At 40.0% G+C, this 24,263-nt stretch overlaps 1 protein-coding gene across 3 annotated transcripts in view; it reads right to left on the bottom strand.

Moving 5' to 3' along the window:
* MACROD2 (mono-ADP ribosylhydrolase 2) overlaps positions 1-24,263 on the bottom strand; it is an 848,490-nt gene that overhangs the window by 31,680 nt on the left and 792,547 nt on the right. For all 3 annotated transcript variants that reach the window (XM_032684589.1, XM_032684588.1, XM_032684590.1), the window contains exons 13-16: positions 20,888-20,956; positions 11,267-11,344; positions 10,580-10,654; positions 9,991-10,083 (exon numbers count right to left, since the gene is read on the bottom strand). In XM_032684589.1, coding sequence (XP_032540480.1) covers positions 9,991-10,083; positions 10,580-10,654; positions 11,267-11,344; positions 20,888-20,956 — 315 coding nt within the window. The remainder of the gene's footprint in view (positions 1-9,990; positions 10,084-10,579; positions 10,655-11,266; positions 11,345-20,887; positions 20,957-24,263) is intronic.

The raw sequence follows: 24,263 nt of genomic DNA, 5'->3' as shown, positions 1-24,263 counted from the left end.
AGAATATTCAAAACCAAGCTACAAAAGCATCCAAACTTTCGGACATTTACCTGAAAAGCAGCTGTGTTTCAGCTGTGGGGGGCCTGCAGTACCACTGTGTGGTTACTGAGCCGTCTCAGTAACCTCCCAGTAACCTCAGTCATCTGCAATTCAAGACTCAGGCTTCTAAGTGCAAGCATATTTATCATGAGACAGGTATCAAAAACATTGACAATGGTTTAAAGGGACCACAACTGCTGTACCTACCACACGCTGGACAGTTACTGCTTTGGAAGACAGAGAGATAAACCAAAATCACAGAGGATGCCAGTTTTGCCAGTTCAAGACTAGTGTGGGAGCTTGTTAGCAACACTCATGTGAGAGGAATTGTAAAATATCTGCTGTCCCAAGGAGGAGATCCCAGAAAATGAGAGCACAACTCTGCTCTCTTTTGGAGATACAGCTTTGGAGACCAATGTGACCACCAGAGAGGAGCTCCTGATATCAAAGGAAGGATTGGATGTGCTGGTAAGGATCACACCAAAACACCATGAATGTATGAGGTGAGATGCCCAGAGGCAGGGCCAGGGCCAAATAGAGATGTGATGGTAGCACAAACTTGGAGCCACGGGCATCCAAACCCACGTGAGGGAGTGGGACCATGCCAGTGCTTACCATGGGCCTCATACCCTGTTGAACAGAGCATGATGGAAATAAATCTGAAATAATGCTGGAGGGGTTCAACACCTGATCCTTGTGTCTTAGAGATCCATACATGGCAGCCATGAGGGAGGCCCTTTCCATCCTTTCCACACATGCTGGGTCAGCATTGACGACAACATGTGACCTGCAGAGACCTTTCAATGCTCAAAAAAGAGCAAAACAAAAAGCAATGAAGCTGCTGTACACTCAAACTAGCAAATCCTACTCAGTTTTCTGATCTCTCCAGACCAGCTGGGCTGATGGATGCACCACCCAGAGAGGAGGTGATACTCAGACCCAGCCCTGCTGACTACCTTCCTGCTAATCTTCCCGCTAGCTTAGACTGCTGGAAGAATCAGCCAATTTAATTTCCTTGACTCGAGCTACTGGCATTAGGGACTGATTTTTCAGCACATTGACATCTTATTTTGAAGCACCTGAGGTATCTCCATTTGTGCTCATTTGACGCCTTTCAGGCTGACAGACCATACAAACACATCCAGCAGATGCACTTTAACTGATGAAACACCTTGCAGCCGAGATAGCATTTGGCCACAAATTGGGAATCTCAATGTTTTTCAGACCCTGAGACAGTGAATTTGCTATCCTGACCCCCTGACTATATACCATTGTTAGCTGTATCCAGGGGGCAATGGAGAAAAGATTATTGACTTTTTCTGCTCAGAATCCAGAACACAGTTTAACTGATTTTCTATCCAGGTAAGAATGGTATAGCCTGTAAGTGACTGCTTATTTCCTCCATAGAGAAAATGCTGAACGTGTAAACACGCTGTCTTTCAAGGGCTGTCAAGTAATGTAGGTATTGAGTGGTTTTTGACAGGATGCTGTAAATGGAATAAAGACAATTTTGGCCTCTGTGGCAGCTATGATTACTGGTATAGCTATGCCCTTCACACTAGTGATTGGAGAACAAACAAACAAACAACAAAGGCTGCACATCCACAAAGGGGAATAATGAGACAAAAGGCTACGTGTCTCAAAATTTCAGGGTAAAGACCCTGCACCAGTGAAACAATAATGAAGGGCATCTTGTAGTTGAAATTTGCTGGCTGCAGAAAGCAATGGATTTTAGAAGTCTGGATGAAGTAAAGTAAAGTCTGAGTCTCGGAGGAAAACACTAACCGTTTGAGCAAAGCACAGTGTTACTCAAGTATGGAAAAATTAAATTATGAGCATCCAAGCATGCGTATGGGCAAGTAAAAAAAAACACCATTCCATACTCTTCATATTTCTCTTGGATCTCTCAAACAAAACCAAGTGCTTTTGCAGTTGCCCATAGACTGACTGCAGCTGCAACTCAAAGTGCATCACTCAGAGCACTGCTTTCATTGCAGCTGCAAACACATGCACAGCGCACAGGAGTGCTCTGGGAAAAGACCTTCAGGCTTCGTGGAAGACCCCAGAAAGGAGACTCTGAGCTTTTTGTGAAATAACAGGAAGTCCCAAATGCACCAATATGTTGAGATGACACTACTGCCTGATTAAGGTGCAGGTGCAGTCACAGGGATGCAGAAGGTGAGAGCTTCCTCCCTGGCAGATCACTCACGGTGACTAGAGACAGGGTCAGTTTGGGCTGTTGGGCTAATACTGTGGGCCAGGCATGCTGGTGGTGACCTTGCAGGCTCATCTGGAGGCAAAACGTGACGAAAGCCAACCAAGCAGAGGAAAACTGTTCCAGATGGCAAGATCTGCTCGAGAGAACGCTCACCTGTCAACCGCATTAGGAAAAGGTGAGAGGACAGAAAAGCTGCTGCCAAAACATTGTGGGTAACAGACAGAAAGAAAGGAAGAGAAAATACAGAGGTATGAGGAAAGCATTGTGTTTCAAAGATCTAAATGAGATCGGGTGGGATTTTTCCTGCTCTGGGTTTGCAGCAGTGAGAAGCAGATTTAATCTCAGTTGGGGTCATGCAACCTCCACTTTACAAGTTGTACACACATTTCCCTTCACTATGTAGCACTCCCTCCTTGTACAGCTCTGGCCTCACTGTCCAAGTGCCAGGAGCAAAGGCACTTATGAAACCCTGGTGTACCTCACTGGCAGAGTCAACAGTGGGAACGCACAGAAGAGAAAACAGAACAGAACTGAATCAAGAAATATGCCTCTTGACCCACCTGACAGTACACAGAGTGAGTACACGTCACCCTTCTCATACGAGAACAAGGTTTACTCCTCACCACACCGCTGGGCAAAACGACAGAAACAAACCTACTGACAAGCGAGGTGACAGTGTTTTTCCCCTGCTCCCCCAAAGAACAAGCAAGGGAATCTTTTAATCCTTTGTTCCGGTTCTGTACTTGAAATAAAAGACAGTTCTCCCAAATCATCCCTTTTCCACTCCCACTGCTTGTGGTTTCCACATACCTACTTATGACCGGATTCCATGCTATTTTATGAAAATCCCTGTCTAAGTACAGTTTGTCGCTGTCCTGCCCTAAATGTGTGGCCATTTGAGTTTCTGAAATAGCTACAAAGTGGTGCCACAACCTGGGCATTTGATACATCCATCCATTTTAACCTCAGCAAGTGGGAGCACAGAAATTCCAGTTCCAGAGCTGGCTCAGTAGGACCTGCGTGTATTCCGTCATAAATAAACTTTATTAAAAGAGGTAAGATTCCAAATTTAATCAGTGCTTAACAAAATGAATCCTCCTTTTGTAGTAGATGTGGGAACAAGAACATAACATGTGTCCACGGGGGATCAAATTCTTTCCTGGTGAAACTGCCTGCACTCCTTTGGTCTGCTGGACCCATTCTAATTTAAGACCAAAGTTCCTAGTGTGGCAAATAGGAGCTAAGCCCACCATTCAAACAGATGCCTCTGTAGCTGTACAGTATATTTAAAAATGGTGCCATATCTCTGGAGGTGCTAAAGCTAATTTCCAGATTTACTGTTAACTATGATGCCATCTGTAACAGTACAGTCCTTGGCCAGTGAGCCCTACTTATTCAATATGTTCCAGGAAAAAGTTTCTAAGATGTCAGCCTCTCTCCCATATTCCTTTGACTCATTCCTTGGGTGCTATTTGAGATGATTTGAAAGGGATACATGTTTCATTTGCATAAGGCATCGCTGCCTCTTTGGAGAGGTGAGCTAAAACCAAAGTCTGGCAGACTTGGACCCCACTACGTGAAATATGGATTCCATTATCTTCCCAGTTTTCACATGTCAAAAGGGCGTTATCAATATCTTAAAGCTCTTCAAACCTTGTAGCTCGCAAGTAAAAAACATGTAACATCATGTAATACTATTATAAACATATGAGGACTTAGAATGACTTCATAGCATCTGCTTTTCAGTGGGATATTATGACTGCATATTTTTTGGCATTCCCACCATGGAAAATCAAAATTAAAACGGCACTTCAAAATATTCCACTAAAAATATCCAGTTTGTCCTCCAGCTTCTCAGAAGATTTAATTTCTTTTCTTTCTTTTTATTTTCTGGATATGGAAAAGAGTTCTAAAACTTCTTTTACTTGATTTAATGCTGAGTGTGTTTCAATTCAGTGCTGTTAATTAAACTAAACAAAGGCCGCATTGTCAACAGTTTCAGCAGGAACAAAGAGATGATATTTTTAAATGAAATAAAAATCGTCAATTCATAATTTCTATTCTGCTAACTGAAAATGAAATGAAATGAAGAAAGCAATCAAATACAGACAATAATCCTTAACACTATCATTGTTACAGTACTCCCTTTTGTTGTTTCTTGTTTTCTTTTCTTTTGGCTTTTTGTCTTGTACTCTCACCATCAAGTCTGATAACATAAAGTGACTGTGACAGCAAGCAAAATGTTTAAGCTGAAAAATTCCTTACATTTTCTACATTTTTTTATTAGAAAAGCACACAGAAAAAATTAAGTTGCAAGAGATGAAAAATAATTAAAACTTAAAATTGATCTTGCACCACCTATTCTTTACATATATTCAGGCTAGAATCTGATATATGGAGAGTAATGAAAAGAAACAGATTCCTTCTGCGGCAGGAAAAAAAAAATGACTTTTTCTCCCTGAGGAGACTGAAATCAATATCTGGAGCAGACTACTGACAGTGTAATAACCACCCTGCCTGCCAACGCACAGTGCTGGGCAGCATCCTTAGGGAAGCCCCCTCAGGGAAGCCCTGCAGGAGGTCTGCATTCCATTTGTCGTCCCATTGTGCTGATCCTGCACCAACAGCAAAGCCCCTTTGCTGATGTAAGAGCCTGGAGACCTCCCAGTTCAGAACTGGCAAAGCCACCGCACCACAAACATAAACCCACAGACAGTGGGACCAAAAAACCCACTCCTCTTCCTCAGACTGTAACACACAAGCAGAGCAGAGAAGATATGCTCACACAGAGCCACTCACAGGCAGATCAGCCTCACCTGGCTACTTCCACAAGCCAGAGACATTACCTGGATATCCTTTTCTACCATAGCTATGACGCCTTTAGAAGGTGAAAGTATTTTACACTGGGATATATAGACCAAACAGCACTTGGGCCACCACAAACTGACCACAGCAGGTTGGCGAGCAGAATCTGCTCACAAAACCTCTTCATCTGACTGATATTGCAACTGCAAAGTTCACTGGAGTTTCATGCAGATCTCCAGCAAATAAAGGCATGTAAAGCAAGGCTTCTTAAATCCTAGCGGTATCACCTGGATAAAGGCACTTCTTTGGCTTTCCAGGGATAATCTTTCTCCACATCTCCAGCTACTCCCATCTACTAACTTCCCAACAGTCCACCTCTCCATGTAGCAAATCCTCTTTTATTTTTCTTTGACAAACACCAATATCTTTCAGAAGCAAATTTGAAAGACACATTTCATATTTAGCATCAGAATATGCTGCAACAGCCCAAAAAATGGCATCTGATCTATTCAGTATGGGTTGTTATCAAAGACCAAACACACTGTACCTGATTCAGGATATTTATTCCTCTCCTCTTTGGACAACTGAATAAAAGAAGTTGGAGTCTTTACACTAGATCTTCAGAAGCCACAACTCTCCAAAATATCTTTGTATTCTTTTCTTTCCAAACAAAAAGAATTTATCTTTTTAAAGGAAGTTTTTTTAAAATCTCTTTTTTTTTCCCCTGAAATGTCTCATCTCTCTCCACTTGAAGCTGAAAAGAAGTTTGATTAAGCAATAAAAGGTAGTTACAATTGCCATGAGTCAAGAATAAAAATGTCAGATTTGTCCAAAAAGATCTTTCTCAAGAAGTATTTAGTTTCTCTATAGCCACAATGTCATATTAAAGTAATTATTTTGATGTTATTTATGACTGTACCAATGCATAAAAAATCCTATAAATGCCTGAGACTGAAACTATTAAAAAAAAAAAAAAAAGAGAGAGCTCTGTTCCTCAGGTTTTGTAATATCTAATTCTCTCCAAGATTATGCCATAAAATTATCACTCTTGCTAAAGTACAATGAACAAGTGAAGGATGGATGAAAAGTGGCTACAGAGTTACAGAGCTATTCATGTAACAAAGACTGTTGAGCAAAACTGAGCTTAGCTTGAACAGAAATTAAGCAGAATTCAAATTTACAGTAAACAAGCACTGACCAGAAGATTGACAAAGAAAATCTCATGTACTTCAAATGGTTTAAATTGTGAACTCTCCCCCAGCCAGCTTTGGTTAGGGTGAGGATGCTACTCAAACACTCTAATTTGTTTCTTGGGTGCAGGAACATCCCAGGTCAAGCTCAAACCATGTAAGATAAAATATTTTAGCTCAAATACAGAAGAGAGAAAACAGAGAAATAACAGAAATAACTTCATTTTCTAGTGCTCTGACAGAAATCTTATCCCTCCAAAGAGTGAGGCAACTTCTAAGGATGATCAGAGAAGGAAATCATCATATTGTTTGTCTTGACGAAGAGAGACAGAAAGAGATGGGAAATAAGATGACAGAGGGAAGAGTGGGCTCAGAGGAGGAATTGGCTACATATTCACACAAATCAACAGGGCGTTTATTTCCATGTGCTGCAAATTGTGGTCTGGAAGAAGTGTGCTGATTAAACCTGCAGCTAAATGCTGAGTGCATGGTCATTACAACATAACAGGACTATTTCCAAGTGTACATATAAAGGGACTGACAAATGGTCTATTAAAAGCATGTACACTTACCTAGTCAGCAAATAGGTCAGTGATCACCACTTACTCTGCTTTTTAATAAAGGGATTTGACAATATTCCCTAATCTTATAAGAAACACAGATTTTCATTATTCTTTTGTGAAGCACAATGAGTGCATTATAGTAGCTAGAAAAAAAATTAAAAAGGCATCTTAGTTTGCCTTTCTTCTTCAGTTGCTCCCTAGTAATATATAACTTCAAGTTACAGTAGGGAAAAAAAGGGAATAAATTGGCACATGCGATATTTTATTACTGATTTTGGAAAAAGCAACAGCAGGTTTATATGAAACACACACAGTGCCTTACATTGTTATATTCTTCAGGGTAATCTGGCTTGGTTCTTACTGCTGGCAATGGGAAACAGCAGTGAGACTGCCAAGACTTTGATTCTTCATTCCTCTGGGCTCCTGGCGCCCCAGAACCTTGAGAGCACCAGGATCTTGGACTCCTTAGAAATACACACTGCTGCATGACCCTGGAGCTGTGAAGCCAAATGAACTATACAGAAAGGACCCTGCAAGCCCTAAAATCCCCCAAACCACAGAGATGAGCTGGTAGCAAAACTGGCACAATTAAATCAGAAGCTAACCTGTGGTTTGTCAGAAGTTTGCAAAAACTGAGACACATCTCAAAAGCAAGAAACAGTCATTTTCCCAAGGAAAACCATATCACTGAAAAAATTCCTAGCACGCTTCGAAGCCACAATCAGTAGCTGAGCAGAAATCCAGCTTTAGGTTGGAAAAGGGACTCTGATCTTTGTTGGCCATTTAGTGGCTCACACAGCTCCAGTGCTGGGGACCACACGGGTTGCAGATGACTCCCATGAATCTAATAGCTCCCATTGAGAGAGAGAGAGAGAGAAAGAGGAGAGAGGCAGATATATGCTACCCTCTGCTCCAGGAGGAGCTTGATAACATAAAAAAACCAGTCAGTCATAGAACAGAAAGATCAGGTAGTTTGCAGTTTAGTAGTCGCTACATTGCACTATGCATAGAGATTCAGAATGGTCAAAAACAACTAAAAATCCCTGTTTTTCTATTTAACAGGACTAGCAGTCCCATGTTAGTTTTTTTCCCCATGTGTTCCTAGACAAAAATAAGCCACTTCATCCTATGTCAAATGTACTGTGCATGCTGCTGGAAAACTATTCCACTGAATTAGTTTATGAGGTAGCACTTGGGTTATATAAAATAATGTTACATATTAAACCTCTGTTTTATGCTAGGTAATCTCTTTCTATTAAGAGAAGTCTCTCATTGGGAAATATATCTTATTTTATCAGCCTGAACTTCAGCTGATTTTACTTTTTTACTTCTTTTTGTCCAGACCCACCTCACTTTGTGGTGAACTTTCAAAACCCATGTGGCAGAGTATGTGCCCACCAGAACAGGAAGCATCTAGCAAGATGAAGTTTGAGAGTGCTTATACCCATGAGAATGGAACAAAACAAGGGAAAGCCTTAATTTCCTCCTCAAAACCTTGAAAAAGCACCCATTTATTTTCCCTGAGCCAAAGACAGTATATTTGGAAGAAGCCGAACAGAATATCTATGCTGTTGTCCCAAACACAGACTCAACACATCAACTCCTCTTATCAGGGAACTTACCAAAAGCTCACTTAAATTGATGAGAGTCCTTCTATGGACTTCCAACAAGCTTTGGATCGGAGGAATCCTGCACAGGAGCAACGCCTGAGCCCCCAGGTAGGAACACATTCCAAGATATTTAGAAAGAACCTTTTACTTACTTAGTATTTGAACTTTTTAAATCAGGAGCAGGAAAAGGAAAAGCGCCAAGAACAATGCTATTCTGACATTACCTTCTTTTCCTTAACGTAACATATTCTAATAGTAGGTAGAACAGATGGTGGAACACAATCTCTCTGTTGAGAACTAAGCGACAGTCCCTAGCCGTAGGGGACACTAAAGTAGTAAAGAGGAGAAAATTTACAAATCACGAAAGTATATTTTGTCCAACTCGCTTTTAACGAGGCATAAAATGAAATGTAAATAATTTCTATTCAGAGGAAATTAACATGAAGACATTGGTATTTGCAATCAGAGCGAGCCTGTATTGTATAACCTGGATTTGCAGCTGAGGCAGGGAGCTACCATTTACCTGGACTTGAAAGTAAGGATTATATCAATTCTCCCTTCATCATCATTAATACAGCACAAACCAATACCATTAACATGAACAATAATAAGGAGATGTGATTAGTCCCAACTTGGATAGGCAATTAAAATTAAAAAAAAAAGGAGAGGAAATGTTGTTTAGCTGTATACGAACAAAGAGGTTCTATTAACCCAGTTTTGCAGTGAAGAAAAATGTCAATATTGCTAACACAGGTTTGCAATTAAGTTGGTGTCAATGTGGCTGGGAAAGGGAGTTCATAATTAGGACAACACAGTTAGTATTGACCTGAATTTTCAATAAAAATCATGTCTGTGTTTTAATTTGGAACTGTAAAATTCATCCCCATGCTCTACAAATGACCATATAATTATTAACTTGCAGCTACTTTAAATCAGAGAATTATTTACATAATACATTATTTTATATATCACCATGTGCCTGTTGCAAGTGATGAGATGAATGCAGGGTTCCCAGAAGTGTCCAACACTTAAACTTTTACATTTCTTTGCAGAAGCATTCCTAAGGATTTAAATACTTTACTCCCAGAAAAAATTACTACTTCAGCAAGACTCTGCATTCCCACTCTAAATATTGGTTTCTTCATTAGAATTACTAGTTTTAGTTAATTGCTAGTTAAATCTTTATTAGTGACCTCACAAATAATAATCATACCCATTTATTTTAAACACTCTCGATGCTTCTGGCGAACGTGATCAAGAGCGTACTTAAATGGACATAAATTGGTTGTTTAATCAGCCTTATGCACTTAAATGCAGAAAACCAACAATGAGAAGAGTATTTATTTTAAAGGCACTTTTGAACCTGGGTGTGTACTTTTTTGCACTTATTTTCCTATGCAAATCCAAGTTCAACATATCAAAACAACACTCAAAGATAAGTCAAAAAAGGATTTTTTTCTTAGAAGAAAAAAGCTTTCATGTCCTCTTTTCATGTTTCCTACAATAAAAAGGAAAACATGAGTCCAGCAGCATTCTGTCTCAATCTGTTTTACAAGTAGGCTCACCTCCTTCTTCTTCTTTTCCTTCTTCCTTTTCCTCTGCACCAGGAATCAAAGGTGTCTCAACTTCTGTTGTGTCTTCTTGGTTCAACAGTGTCTCTGAATAAATTTGATAAAAAGAAGATGAACAGTAAGGCCTTTCAGAACAGACATGAAAGGATTAACATCCACTAGAGACCTTGCCATTAAAAACACTGGCAGAGGAAAAGGATCCTTTTCCCGAAGGGTACAAATACAAAAGCTGCTGAAGGAAATCCAAGGGGCTGTTGTTGACAGCAAAGCCTTGACCCTTCAAGATGCTGAACTTTCTGGGATCTAGCACAAAATCACCACATGCCTGGATCCAAGCATGGCTCTACACTGGGACTCTTCACAAGCCCAGCGACACACATACTCCATGCCCCATCCCTGGAAGTGTTGAAGGCCAGGCTGGATGAGGATTTGAGCAACCTGGTCTAGTGGAAGATGTCCCTACCCATGGCAGGGTGGTTGGAAATAGGTGGTCACTAAGTTCCCTTCCAACCCAAGTCTGTGATTCTATGATAGTGGTTTTGCCTGTTAATCTTGCTTTTTGCTTTCAAGACACATGCAGTACCTTCTATTTCCATGCAGGAGCTTCGGGAATCTGCCTCAGTTTTCATCTCCTCCTTTGCAGAAACATCCTGTTGTCCTGTTAATAAAACAAACAGAAAATGGCATCAGGATGATGCTCTGTGCTGGCAATGCTAAGTTCATCAAAACAAGACATGAACCTATCATACATTATGGTACTTGTCAGCCAAGTACTGCTGTTTTTCTGTTAAGTGAAATGTTGGACTTGTTTTATATATGAAAATATCACTTAACAAACTCTCAGCATTGTTTGTTAAATGGCTGATCAAAACCGACCCTGCATTACTTTTATTTTTTCTTCTTTTGTAGCCCAGCCTCGACACTGTTTCTCATAGGAGCTCTTGCACTTGACAGTCAGCTTAGCAGAAGGAACAGAAACAGCCCACAGGCTTTTAGAACAACAACAGCAACACAGAAGGACAATAATAACAATGCTATGCACCCAGGATCAATATGGCTTAACCCACATATTTGGAGACGTGTGTCTTCTCCAGTAACCCCAGAGACTACGGCCTCACAACTGGCTGACACACAACCTCTACCAGTCAACAGCATTTCCTTAAGGGGGCAGAGGTCAGGCTGAAACCCACTGGATGCTGAAAATGGAACAACTAAAGTTCCCAACTGGTTCATTATCTCTTTCTCAAGAAATTTTCATACAAAACTTTACCTTCGGCTTGATCTTGCTCAGATGCCACAGGATGCACTGGATCACTCTCCCGCATGCCTTTGGAGTCTTTCAGGGAGTCTGAGGAAAGAGCAAACAAACAAATAAATCCTGCAGCAGTTTCACACTGGAAAAGCCTGGTAGCTCCTTGAGTTAGAGGTAGCACTTAGGTGCCAGCTTCATATTTGGCATTCTGATACGCTGACAGATTTTCTATCTGTTTAACCAAAGCCCTATAAACTACAGAAGTATACTTGTGGGTTTCAACTATTCAAATTGATTTCAGAACCCCTACACTTACTGAGCAGTTTTTTGCCTGCAGTACAAACCTTAAACAAAGAGCTGACAAGGAAGAATGCCTAAGAATAATCAGCAGAGCTACCAAGAATTTTGTTTCTAACAAATGGAGTGGCACAAAGCTATGAGGAACAGCACAAACCACCTACTTGATAAATAAAGTGATTTATTATTTATTTAGAACAACACTTTTTTGTGGCTGGATTTTCACAAGCTTGACAAACATTAAATCCCATAAATCCCAGTGCAAATCCTAGCCTCATGTCACTTGACGACAGAACTCCCAAGGTCATTATTGTGGCCCAGAGTGCTTTTCTTTTTTGGAGCAGACTGTCAAAATGCACTGCCCACAGCCATACTCTGAAACAGTGGCAAAGAGAGGCTTAAATTAGATAACATAAAGCCCAATTGCCATGCTATCTGGGATTTTAATAAGCACAGGGCATTATTTTCTTGTGTCCAACAGCATTTTCTGACAACAGCCACTCAGTTTTTGCTTGGGGATGGAGAAATGCATAATGCATAATTCCATTGAATTCAGGTAATGCAGCAACGCAGACAGCCGTTTTAGCTCTGTTCATCCTCATAACACTCAGCTTTGCCTGGATAAAGAGCCCTCTTTGAGCCTCATTAAAAACCACCGCCAATCTAACTGGACACTTCTGCAAACTACAGGGGTTAAGTCCACTCCAGGTCATAACAGTGGCAACAGATAATCAGGATTTGTGTGAGACACTTTCTAAAGTACTGCTTGATGGAAAATTTAAGTGACGGTGCCAAAAGATCTACAAAATGTGATAATAATTTATGTTATGACAGTCTTGTTATAGCTCAACTTCTGGAAGGTCCCTTTCCACAATACAGCCAAGCAAATCTCACAGTATACCCAAGGACACCCCTGTAAAATTCTGTTTCTGAAACTTTCCAATGATAATCTCTGATGGATAAGTGGGAAAGCTGGGTTGTTAACATCTGATCCAAATTTAATAATCTGTAAGAAAGGTATGCACTGAAAGTGTGTGGCTTTAATTAACTGCAAATAATCCCCCAAGGCAAATATTTAATTACCTGCACAGCTTCTTACTTCTTTTGTGGCATGACAATAAGTTTATAAATCCAAGTTTGAAAGTAAAATAAGTCACTGATGTACAATTTGCTAAACTTTGCCCTTGCTGCACTTTTTTTCACCCTACTGAGGACTTAAAACACTACTCACTGTTCTCAGGTGGACTAGTGTGTCAGTCTTTCATACTGGAATGCCACTTTGTACCATGAGGTACAAAGGATTACCCTATCAGCCCAAATCAGAGCAAAAATAAATTAGAATTTCATAAAATTCCAAGTTTAATAAAAAAGCCAGTTGAAGGATCTCTTGGTATAAATGGGAATAGCACTAAAAATCTATAGAGAATTTTTCAAGCAAACTTTAAACCCACTGAGCAGAATTCTGGCTTTGCTGAAGTTCTGGACAAAGCTTTCAGGATATCAAACAAGCCAAGATTTGTGCCATCTGTAACCCCATACCCTAAATTAATATAATATTTTTTTCCTGTATGATACAGAAGCATCCTTGTAAAAGGAACTGTACTGGCAAAGTTGGAATCAGGAGTCCTCTGCCTTAAGTACCAAGCAGCCAGGGCTCAAACACAGCCCTTCAAGCAGTCAAAAGTGATGATAAGTGTGATATCACCTGCTAAGGGATGGAGAGCTGCATGTGGCTCTGCCCCATCAGACCCTTAGAGCCATCTTATCCGACACCTCTTGCACAGTACTTCAAACTCCCAGATCAGGGCCTTTAATCTCAGTTCACAGGTGCCACCTTTTTCTCCCAGCATGAGGAATGATTCCAATTTCATGCAAAAATCAATCCACAGCATCAGAGGCACAATTACGGGCTTTGGTCAATGATAACAAATGGAGCTTAAGGAGCCTCGTGCCTGGCTGATGTATGTGCCCCATCACACTGCCATTTGGGCAGGGCTCATGGAAAACTGCAGTTTTCACACAGTGTGGGATGTCGCTGCTATTCCCACCCACTGGCACAGCTGGCAGTTTGTCCCCTCAGGCTTTATTCTTAGGGGATTGTAATTTTGTGTTAAACTTTTATTTTTATCATAAACAGTTTTCCTGTTGCTCCAGGGTTTGAGAAAGCAATTTGGCTGCACAGAATTCCAAATTATCCTTTTTTTTTTTTTTCAAAGCATGTTTCTGAAAAGAACAGCCCATGGGCAGGAGTTACTGCCTGGCTGTAAGAGTCTGCTGTTCTTATTCCAGGAGTAGGAATCAGTCTTGATTGGTGTTACTATGTAGATTTTGAGTTTCAAAATCCTTAAGGTCAAGACTGTGCCAAAGGTTCCTTCTTTTCAAATGCAAATATTGCATCAAATATTCAAGCCAAAAGGTCCAAAGACAGATTTACTTTTAGGATTAACGAGAAGGAAATAAAGCAAAGGAGTAAACCCAGATTTATCAGGAAAATCTGAGTCAAGCAAAAGTGAAAGTGTAAAACCAAATGCAGTGGTCAATAAAAATACTGACGATACACTATTTCCTAAATGCAAGTTTTCAATAGGGTAGTGGTATTCCTCAGACTCAGCTGGTCCTCTCTGCTCCTTTGGATCCTTATGCAATGAGGCGTAAGCCCAATATTATAGTCCTAAATGATTCCAGGGTTGACAAGAGCTCTGGTCACCCCTAATGCCTTTGTTCATCTCTAATTCACTAGGGAGCTAACTCCTGATATTTTTAAATGGCATAAAGCAGTGTTAGCCTTCTCCATACCAGCTACTTATCTGTGAAGTCATACCGGAGAATCCAAGCCAGGATATTATCTCACAGCATAGTTTTTTATCTCACAGCTTATTTTTTTGATAATACACATGCCAGGCACTACTTACCTCAGGTAACTACAAATTGGGACTGTAAAGGTTAACACTACTCTAGGCAGGACTGAAAAAAATCAGTGTTTTGGATACCACAGTGGAGTTCATTTTCTAATGCCATCACTGATCAGACATGAATGAACCAAACATGACATTTAACGACATAAATGAGCCAAACATAGGCCACTTTTATCTACTGCGCATCAAGCACTGAAGTGCTCAATGAAGTCTGAGCATCCCTTAGTCCCCTCAAAATCCTTCCTTGCTGGCTGCAGTGGCAGTGTCTATGTCAGGAGCGCTCATCTCTGCACCCCTCTGTTGTATTGAAACCAGTGTCTCATGGGACTGTGTGCTTGAATCCACCTGGGAATTAGCCCCAACGTTTAACAGCCCCTGAACAAAATATTTAGACTTTAAATAAACTGATCAGAATACTCCCCAAGTATATCATTGCTCCAATATATCAGCTGTATGTTGAATTTGTCTCCAAGAAATGCATGTAGCTTGCAACAAATGATCAATCCTACCCTTCCTGCCAATAATCAGACACTATTTTCTCTAAATCCTGCATAAATCCCCGCGCTTTTCCATGCCATTCATAATTTTTTTTGACTGTATAAGGCAATGATGCTCAAACAAAATTTTGCAAATGCTAAGGAAGAGGGGAAATGGAAAGAACTGAATGTTAAGTGGTTTTAATGATCTTTTAAAATTCACTTCCTCAGCTACACTCTGTATGGCTTATTTACTGAATCGTTTCTAATGTGCAACACACCTGGGTCCTGCACACAGCATAGATAAATCACTGTGTTTTAGGGAGCTGTAAGAAGATTAAAGAGGGAAAAAGCTGGTCATTAGGAAAGAAACAGGTTCAGTGCATTTTATTTTTTTAAGCATGATACTGTGAAAAATGACTGGAATATTTCCAGAGTGAAAGAAATCAAGCAGGCGTCTAAAATTACAGGTAATGGTGTGCACGGAGGCTGCCACATGATTAGGGTATTCTTTTGCCTCATAAATTGAAGAAAATGTGTTAAGATGAATTACTAAATGGTGATTTATGAGAAGTTGGGGAGAGATTCTTGAGCTTTGACTTTAAAATGTTATTTTTATATCCACTAAGATTTCATTTTAATCTGTCTTTATGACAGATTAGATTTATTGGAGCCCAAGTTTATATGGATTGGTAAAACAAACCTTTTTAGGTGCAACAACCTGTAGATATATTTTTGCTAGTTTTCAGGCAATAGACCAGGCAGTTCATCTCTGCAGGTGGGGTCCACTGAGTACTTCTACCCATTTGTGCTTTGAGCTGACAGAAGGGCATCTCCTCTAACCTTGCTTGCTGTCCACCTGAGAAATTCCAGGTGCAGCTGGTATAACAACCAAGGGCATCCTGCTGCTGCCATAAGGGGCAGGACCTGTTGTACAGGGCTCCGGGAAAGGAAAAAGCTGAGAAAACCTGATTGCCTTGGTTACAGCCTTGGTACAGGAGAAGGTACTGAAGGGTTGGAGGGGGGAGATGGAAGAAGCAGGATCTCTCATTGGACTGACAGGAGCGCAGCTGGATGGCTCCAGGTCAGCTAATATTTAAAAATAAGTAGGATTTAAATAAACCAGCTAAGTAGATTAGTGTTCACTGTTGCAGCTGCCTGTACTGGCAAAGCGTAGAGCAGAAATACCTCTTGAGTAGTTCAGGGGCTGGACCCCATCTGGATGTGCAACTCAGGTCACATTAAATGTGGAAAAGAGAATAACTCCCATTATATTCAGTTTGAAGTGACCCTTTTGGAGGGTGTTAAGTGGTTGGTTGGCTGGTGGTGGTTATGTCTCTGGTTAAAAACCCTCAAGCCCTACAAATTAGCTTGTGTTAGCCAGTTTGCTTCCATAAGAACCCTTCTAACCAAGGGACAGAAAAATGTTATCACCGTAGCAGGCATGCAGAGCCACAGCTATGGCTGGGGGTGTTGAAACTTCCGTTAAAAAAGGTTTCTCTTTCAGTTACCTATTATTGAAATTTTTCAGGCTGAAATTTTCCAGGTCTAATCATAGCCCAAGGGTGAAGTAAAAACATTTCATCGGTAGCTGCTGAGCACTCAGCGCTTCTGAAAATCAGGTCATTCATTGAGATGTCTTAATATATACTTAAGAGCTGATTTTAAACACCTCTTTCTGAACATATTGGCCTTTCAGTCAACCTTTTTCACCCACTCATCAATGACTAATTTACATTGATTTGCACAGCTCCCCTGCATTTGAAAAGCTCTATCTTTTAGTTTGTCCCTTCTCAATCATTTATGTCTTAGGACATCAAGACTTTTTCCATAGCAAGAGCTACCTCAGGCCAAACAGCAATTTATACCCATTATGCTTTACAGGAAGGATACTTACAGGCTTCTGGGTTGCCCAAAGCAAGTTTTTAGGGCTAGCCCCTAGCCAATGTACATACCTAATTCTGTTCCTGACAACACAAGTCCTTCAGCTGACTGAATCTGACTCCATTTCAGAGAATGTAGAAAAATAGTGACTTGCTTTAAATGGCATTCCCACAGGAGCCCAGACTTCGGTGAACACCTGGAAATAATTAATCGCTACTTTATTTTTAAAATTAATTAGCATATGATTTAATTTAGTTGACCTTCAAATGAAAATTCAGTTCTTATTAAGTGCTAATGAATTAAAATCAGTGTATTGTGCACAGAAACTTTGCTGTGATTGCATAATGGGGAGTTATGCTTCACCTGTACTAAATCCAGTTCTTTTTTACATTTGCCTGACAGAAAGTTCTATCATTAAATCAGGTTAAATGGTAATTGGTAAAAGAGGTAACTGAGATGAAGATGCAAATCACTCTCTCACACGCACGCATGCATGTGCATGCACACATGCTCTATTTAGCAAAAAATAATCACAGGTTCAAACCAATCTATATATACTATATGGCCCATTTTAAATGAGTTTGTAGCCCCAGCACAGTCTTGTATAGACAGCCATAGCAGACTGAGTGCAGCCTGCCTGATACGTGCTTTATCTGCTGCATAAACATTAATGACTTTAATCACTTTGCTCTGCCCTTACACTTCATAAAGAGAAGCATCTCTCACTTGAAACACACCATGGATAAAGGATCTACTTCCATATGCACAGTAATGAAGCGCCACGAAGGTGTTGCCTGGAGATGTCAGCTTCTCCCCCCACCCCCGACCCCGCCGAGAGATGGTACTTAGGCATGCAAGTTTACAAGGGTAAAATTGCAACAGTTCTCTGCAGACAGTGGAAACTTGGCACAGACTGGAATGAGAGGATACCTCTACAGCACAACATCAAACATCTTGATATTCTTAGAATATGACTGTCCTTCTTTCTTTTTTTTTTTTTTTTCTGTGGACAGATAAGCACTCAGAAAATTTGTTTTGCTCAAAGGCCATGTGCAAACTGGGCCTTTGTGGACATTTTTTTTTCCTGGACAGTGTCTCTTCTACTGTAACAGAAGAGATATACTTTTACATTCGTGTGAGATTTGCAGTCTCACAGGAGGTTTTAATTTGAATCTGAGCCCCTCAAAACGTGATCCCTGCACTGTCCCACACTTATCATGAAAACCACTTTCATCTTCCCATCCTTCCCCTTTCCTTCATAAAGAAAATTATAAAGATGACTCACGCATGACAAAAATACTAGATCTTCATGGTAGCAGAGATGCACGTGCTCTGTTTTGAATATTACCACATTTTAAAGCAATAAATAACTACGTCAATGGGTTTGCTATATTCTAATCCCAAAAATATGAAGAAAAAAAAACCAGAAAAAAACCTAGTCAACTCTAATGGAACTCAAAGTACTTGTTTTGGTGCACTCACCAGAGCTGACATTTGAAAGACTGTTATACTTCCATAGCAGGCATGGAAACCTCCTATTCTGACTGGTTTAAACGATGCATTTTGGGAATATGCAGCCTAGACTTATTTGCCACAAATCTCCTTTCACAGTAATTAGGTGGAAGGACTGGGAAAATATAATTTCTCTAAATGCTGTACATCCAGTTCACTTAGTTGAAGATAAACTACAGAAATCAGTATGTTCCAGAACCTGGTAGGATTTAGCTATGTTAACTCAGTGGGTAAACAATTTGAAGGCTGAAATTTATTTTGGGAGCAGCAGGTGTTTTCAGAAATGCCAGGATTTTGTAAAAGTGCCATTTCCCAAGTGGTAGCAAGTTTTTTTGTAACACTAGTATTCATTTTAAAATAACTCAAAATCTAAAATCACAGAATCATCAAAGAATCACTGAATGGTTTGGGTTGGAAGGGATCTTGAAGATCATCTCATTGCAACTCCCCAACAGGGACACCTTCCACGAGACCAAGTTTCTCAAAGCCCCATCCAGCCTGGCCTTGAACACTTCCAGGGATAGGGCATCCACAGCTTCTCTCGGCAACCTCTTCTAGTGCCTCTCCACCCTCATAATAAAAATCTGCAAAATTGAAAATCCTCTGATGGAAATAAGGATTAAAACCATGGCCTGGTGCATGCGGTGGCCTCATTGTTCAAAATTCTTGGTTCCATTAGAAAAACTAGCAAGCAAATCCCAAAACATGGTCTTCTCTTTTCTTTTTTTTCCTACTTGTATAGCTTTACAAACAAAATATGCCTGTCTGTACAAGATTGTGCTGGGGCTACAAACTCATTTAAAATGGGCCATATAGTATATATAGATTGGTTTGAACCTGTGATTATTTTTTGCTAAATTTTTTCTATACCAGAAGCTTTCCATCTTACTTATGAGGAGAGGTAGGACATCAAAGACATAATACACTTTGGATCTCTCAGGGCACTATCTCTCCATCGACCTCTCAAGAGAAGAGGAGAAAACACTATATATATTCTTAATGTATCATAGGAAAAGTGAGACCTGTAGCACCAATATGACTTCTTTCCTGAGAAGAGATTATAAATACAGTGGGGCAAAAACCTGGAGTGGTAACACATTGAGATGGCCACTGAAAAGCTTATCAGAAGACTGTTGTCTTCGTAGTCAGGAACATGCACTCAAAACAATACCAAGTTGTTGGGATCTTCAGTACAACTGCAGACAGCAAAGGAAAATCCAAACCCAAGGCCTCACTGTGAGCCTCACACTCATACCATAAACCCAGATGATGGGGACTCGTACAGATACAGGATACATAAAGAAGGCCAAATGTCATCAAGACAAGAGAAATTAATGACAGGCAACCAGCAGCCATGCTGGGACAGAATCCATCACTATTTCTGCTGTCCTCTAGCCTTGCCACAACTTCAATCTGTGAAGCAGCAAAAAGAAGTGCTCCAGCAAGGGTTTGTGGCTTCTTTTTTTTTCTGTGCAGGATCAATCAATCAGTTAAAAGAGCCCTTAAATCAACCTGCACAAGGCTTTGAACTCATAATCAGGTAAGTATGTGGGCTCTCCAGCACGTGGCTTTGGAACAAAAGGGCAGGATCTCACAGCCTGTCACACTTATCTAGAAAAATGAGAAGAGAGTCAAGCAGTGATGCTGAATTAAACATTAAATCTTTTAAAATAAATAAGTTAATGGATGTTAATAATTATGTTATCTCAGTGAAATGCATTAAAATTTTCTATTAGTCTTTCTTGAAGGCTGTACTGATGAACTGTATTTATCATAGATAGCATAACTCCTGTTTTGAATTACCAGTAGCGAACATTTTATATATCAGCCAGAATTTTTCCTGATGTACCCCCACAAAAATGCCAAAATTTGTAGACTGGCACAGCAATTAATAGTGTGATTATCACAGAGCATCAAAAACAGTACAGCTGTGCCCTGGTTCCTATCTGTAAACCAACAACTCCACAGGAAAAATCTCAGCTTGAAACATTTAAATTAGATCATCTCTCTTGTTTCCTAAACTCCCTGTCATTTGGCCCTGTGACACTTTTAAATATTTATCACAAACTAAATGATCTGAGTGCCCAGCACAGTCTGCACAAGATAAACAGTACTTTCTCCCTCTCCATTATGACTTCATCTCCTCCTGTCTCCTCCTGATGTGTTTATAGCTATTGTGTTTTTCTTTTCCTGCATCAGGAGAGCACTGAACAGGGAGCTGATTTTGCTGAGACAGTCATGCACACTTAACTTTATGCCTGTGAGTCATCTCAGTGAGCCCAGGCTTTAGGTTTATTTTGGAAATGTCATGTATGATATTTTAGCATTAACTCCATAACAAAGGGACTTAGGAATTCACAGTGTCACTCCTAACCAGCACAACAGCTGGTGTCAAGTACTTCATTACAAACACTTTTGTAAATGTAAATCCAAGCATTTACCTATTTCTGTATTGTTCAACTGTGATTTGGGCAATTTCCACACAAAGGAAAATAAGGCTTCAGGAAATGTCCACTTGGGACTGGGTATTTCCAAACACAATTTCCAATCTGTACCTTTATCCTCACTCAGCTCTGTGTCTTCTGATGGTGATAGGCTGGCTGCAGCTGAAGGTTTTGTCTCATCTATAGGAACAAAGGAAATGAAAGAGAAGTTATTCATTAGATAGCAAACTGATGGACCACTTTACTGAAAAAAAGTGTTACACCTTACTGAGGCAAGATATTAGACTTGAATTTCATTTACTGGGCTTCCATCCATTCACTGGCCATTACTGATCTGATTGTCTTTCCTGAACAAGAGGTAAACTTACATTCAAATACTGTCAGATCAAGTCTATATTTCAATTCCTCACAATACAGAGAGAGAAATAGCTATTGGTTTCATGGGTAGGCTGGTGTTGCTATTTGCTCTGAAATTCCTTTTTTCATTTAATCCATCTATTTTGAGAAAAAACAATTATGCCATTCTTAACTTTAATCATGTCCATGAATCCCATTGAAATCCAAATGATTAAATGCAAATGCTTTCCTGAAAATAGAAGCTTTCCTGAATCAGGACTGAAAATTTAGCAAGTCCCTAAAAACATGTGGCTTGGAGTTTTTTAATGGTAGGCAGTTAAAACTACTTCAGTTAATAGATACAAGCGATACCTGAATTCAAAAGAATTTTTAAAATTTCGCTGTTGCTTTTTCTGCGTAATTTTTATAGTTCTAAAACCTTTATAAGCTTTTGTTTTCATTTCTAGGCTTTCATTTCTTTCAAAAGACTTGTCTCTGACGATTCTGACAAACTTTTTTTCCTAATATAGCCATTGAGTATATTTAACTACCTTGAAACAACAGCTCAGAACCACCTGCCATGTTGTTTCTCCATGTGTTAAGTGTGAAGTTCATTGATGATAGACTGGAGGCCAGACTTTAAAAAACCCCCACACATAATAGCTGAAAATTTTCAGTCTTCTCAGACTATTACTGCTTTTTCACTAACATAGGTTTCTATATAATATATATTTTTCTCTATAATATCACTATATTTTTCACTATAATAAGAATATATAAATATTCGTGTAATGGACTGGGTAAGAATACAGTGTCAAATTTTTGTCCTATATTTTCTTTCACAGTATCAAGGATATGATTTGTCCCACTCAGATGAAAGTTATGCTTTTTGGTTTAGAAAATACAAATAAGAACTTTAACATTTAATGGCATTGCTCGTAACAGCGATTGCTTGTAGTGTTTAGAAATGTTTTAGGCATACAACCGAGGACGATGGAAAACCAGGTAACCTTCCAGTGCCAAGAGAGGGCACAGAAGCAGCAACCTCAAAGCTCCCGGTGATGCTTTGTCTCTGCAATGCATAGACTGGAAAGCAGCAGCAACTCATTAGGTGGATGTAACTAACTCGAGGTAATTGTGCCCCTCTGTTCCTGTCACTATGTCAACCAGGAGGGATAACTGTTAAGCCAAATAATTTTTTTTCCCCGTAACACCATGTGTCTGTGGCCGAGGAGGTGATTAATGGGCTGTGCGTGGGCACAATGCTGTCTTTAGGCTTATACCTAAACCGTGTTCCTAAAGAATGACATTTTCTGGATCCTAGACTTTAAATGTCTGGATCTTTTCTCTGACGCTCTCCCTGAGAGTAACGAAACATGATTACCAATGTAAGATAGCACAAGAATGTACCCCATGGCTCTGATAAACCAGCTCTGACAGCTCGTATCGCTACAAGTCATAATGACGGTTTTGGGAAAAACACAATGCATTTAAGACACCTACAGTAGCGAAGTAATAATTCTGAGAGGTAAATATTCCTTCACTCTCTTGGGAAAAAAGAAATGCATTTAATTCAAACTGTTTTGTGAACCAAAATACCAGGGAAATACACACCTCATCAGAGTGACTATCACTGACAAGCACAGGGGGCTGTATTGGGCATCTGTAGATGCTATAACTGGGTTTAACAGGAACCTCTGCAGCTGCAGCCAGGAGCTCTGGGCAGTAGTAGTTCTTAGGTGAGCTGGCAGCCAAGCAGTACATGGTATGGTTAAAGGCTCAATATTGCTTGGAAAAAGATATGCCCCAGCCTAGTCAGAGATTCAAAACAGAGTCTCGATTCAGACAGAACAACTCATTCCTCTCCCTGGTCCCCTTTGCCTGTTTAAAATATGACTAGCATGAAAGTGAAAAACCCGAGAAAGGAAATGTGGTTGCCCTCCAGCATTCACAAAACACCACTGCATGCTTATCTTGGGGAGGATAAATTTTGCTGAGGTCCACGGCAATCTAGTTTATTCTTTAATACTGTGTGCCAAGGGCTTCGTCTCCCACTGCCTGCCCCATGTGAGGACATACAGAAGAGGTGATAAAGAGGACATAAAACACAGAAGGACTTGAAGCACGTGTGGACAGCCTCAGATGTTAGCACTCAGCTGCAGAAGAGTGGCCTGTGGAGGGCAGGCAGTAAAAAGCTGCGCTTCCACATACACAGTGCCCGATGCACAGGACAAAAAGGAGGACCCTCGTTACCACAATGAAGGAAGCAGACCAGATAAGTCAGGAATATAGGCCTTCTAAATTTATCTCCCATGTTTGCTCACTGGCCTTCTTCAGCTCAATTTCTCCACATACTGAAAACAATCTGATTAAAACAATCTGATTAAAAAGAAGTTTCAAAGCAAACCATTTCATTCTCCCTGGATTAACTATGTTTAGGCAACATTATGCACTACAATGAGAAAAAACCCAACCATATGAGAAAGCATTGTGTTACATGCAATACTTCACTAAAAGAAATACTTAAGGGAATATATAGACATTTTGATTTCCACTTTGGCTCTTTTGGTAACTGATTAATTCTAGCTGTCTCTTGCACTGAACAGAGGTGGGCAGGATGAAAAAACCAACCATAAACAGAAAAGAAAAATAGAAAACCTATTGTGAGCACAGAGTGACACTGTATTTCAACATACTGAGCTCACTATTATTTATAAGCATGTCATCTGCAAAACCCTCTGCTTGTGAACTCTGACATTCACTCACAGTATAATCAATATCTTTCTGTATGGATTTAAATTTTCAAAACTGCTGAGACTTGTGCAGATATTTTTTAAAAACTTGAAAATACCTTCTAAAATCTTCCAAAGTTGAGTTTTCAACAAAAGGAGCCTCCCACCTGCTTCCTTCTTCTCCAAATTTCCTATTCCCCCACTTCTATTCTATGCAGAGGGAAAAAAATTATTTCTTGCTAGTGAGAAAATTAGCTAGAGGGAGTTCATCTTAAAGGGAGAATGTAGAGCTAGTAAGCTGGAGAGAGAAGTCTGCATTCCTGCACTGCAACACATCCATTCATAATGAATGAAGTTTCGGTCTCTGATGGGAGAATTGCTCAAGATCTGAGCTAATCTGGTGAAAGTGTCCAAACATT

Source organism: Chiroxiphia lanceolata, chromosome 3 (assembly GCF_009829145.1).
Source record: "Chiroxiphia lanceolata isolate bChiLan1 chromosome 3, bChiLan1.pri, whole genome shotgun sequence".
Classification (NCBI taxonomy): domain Eukaryota; kingdom Metazoa; phylum Chordata; class Aves; order Passeriformes; family Pipridae; genus Chiroxiphia; species Chiroxiphia lanceolata.
The sequence above is the reverse complement of the archived record's forward strand: the minus strand, read 5'-3'. Positions and strand labels throughout refer to the sequence as shown.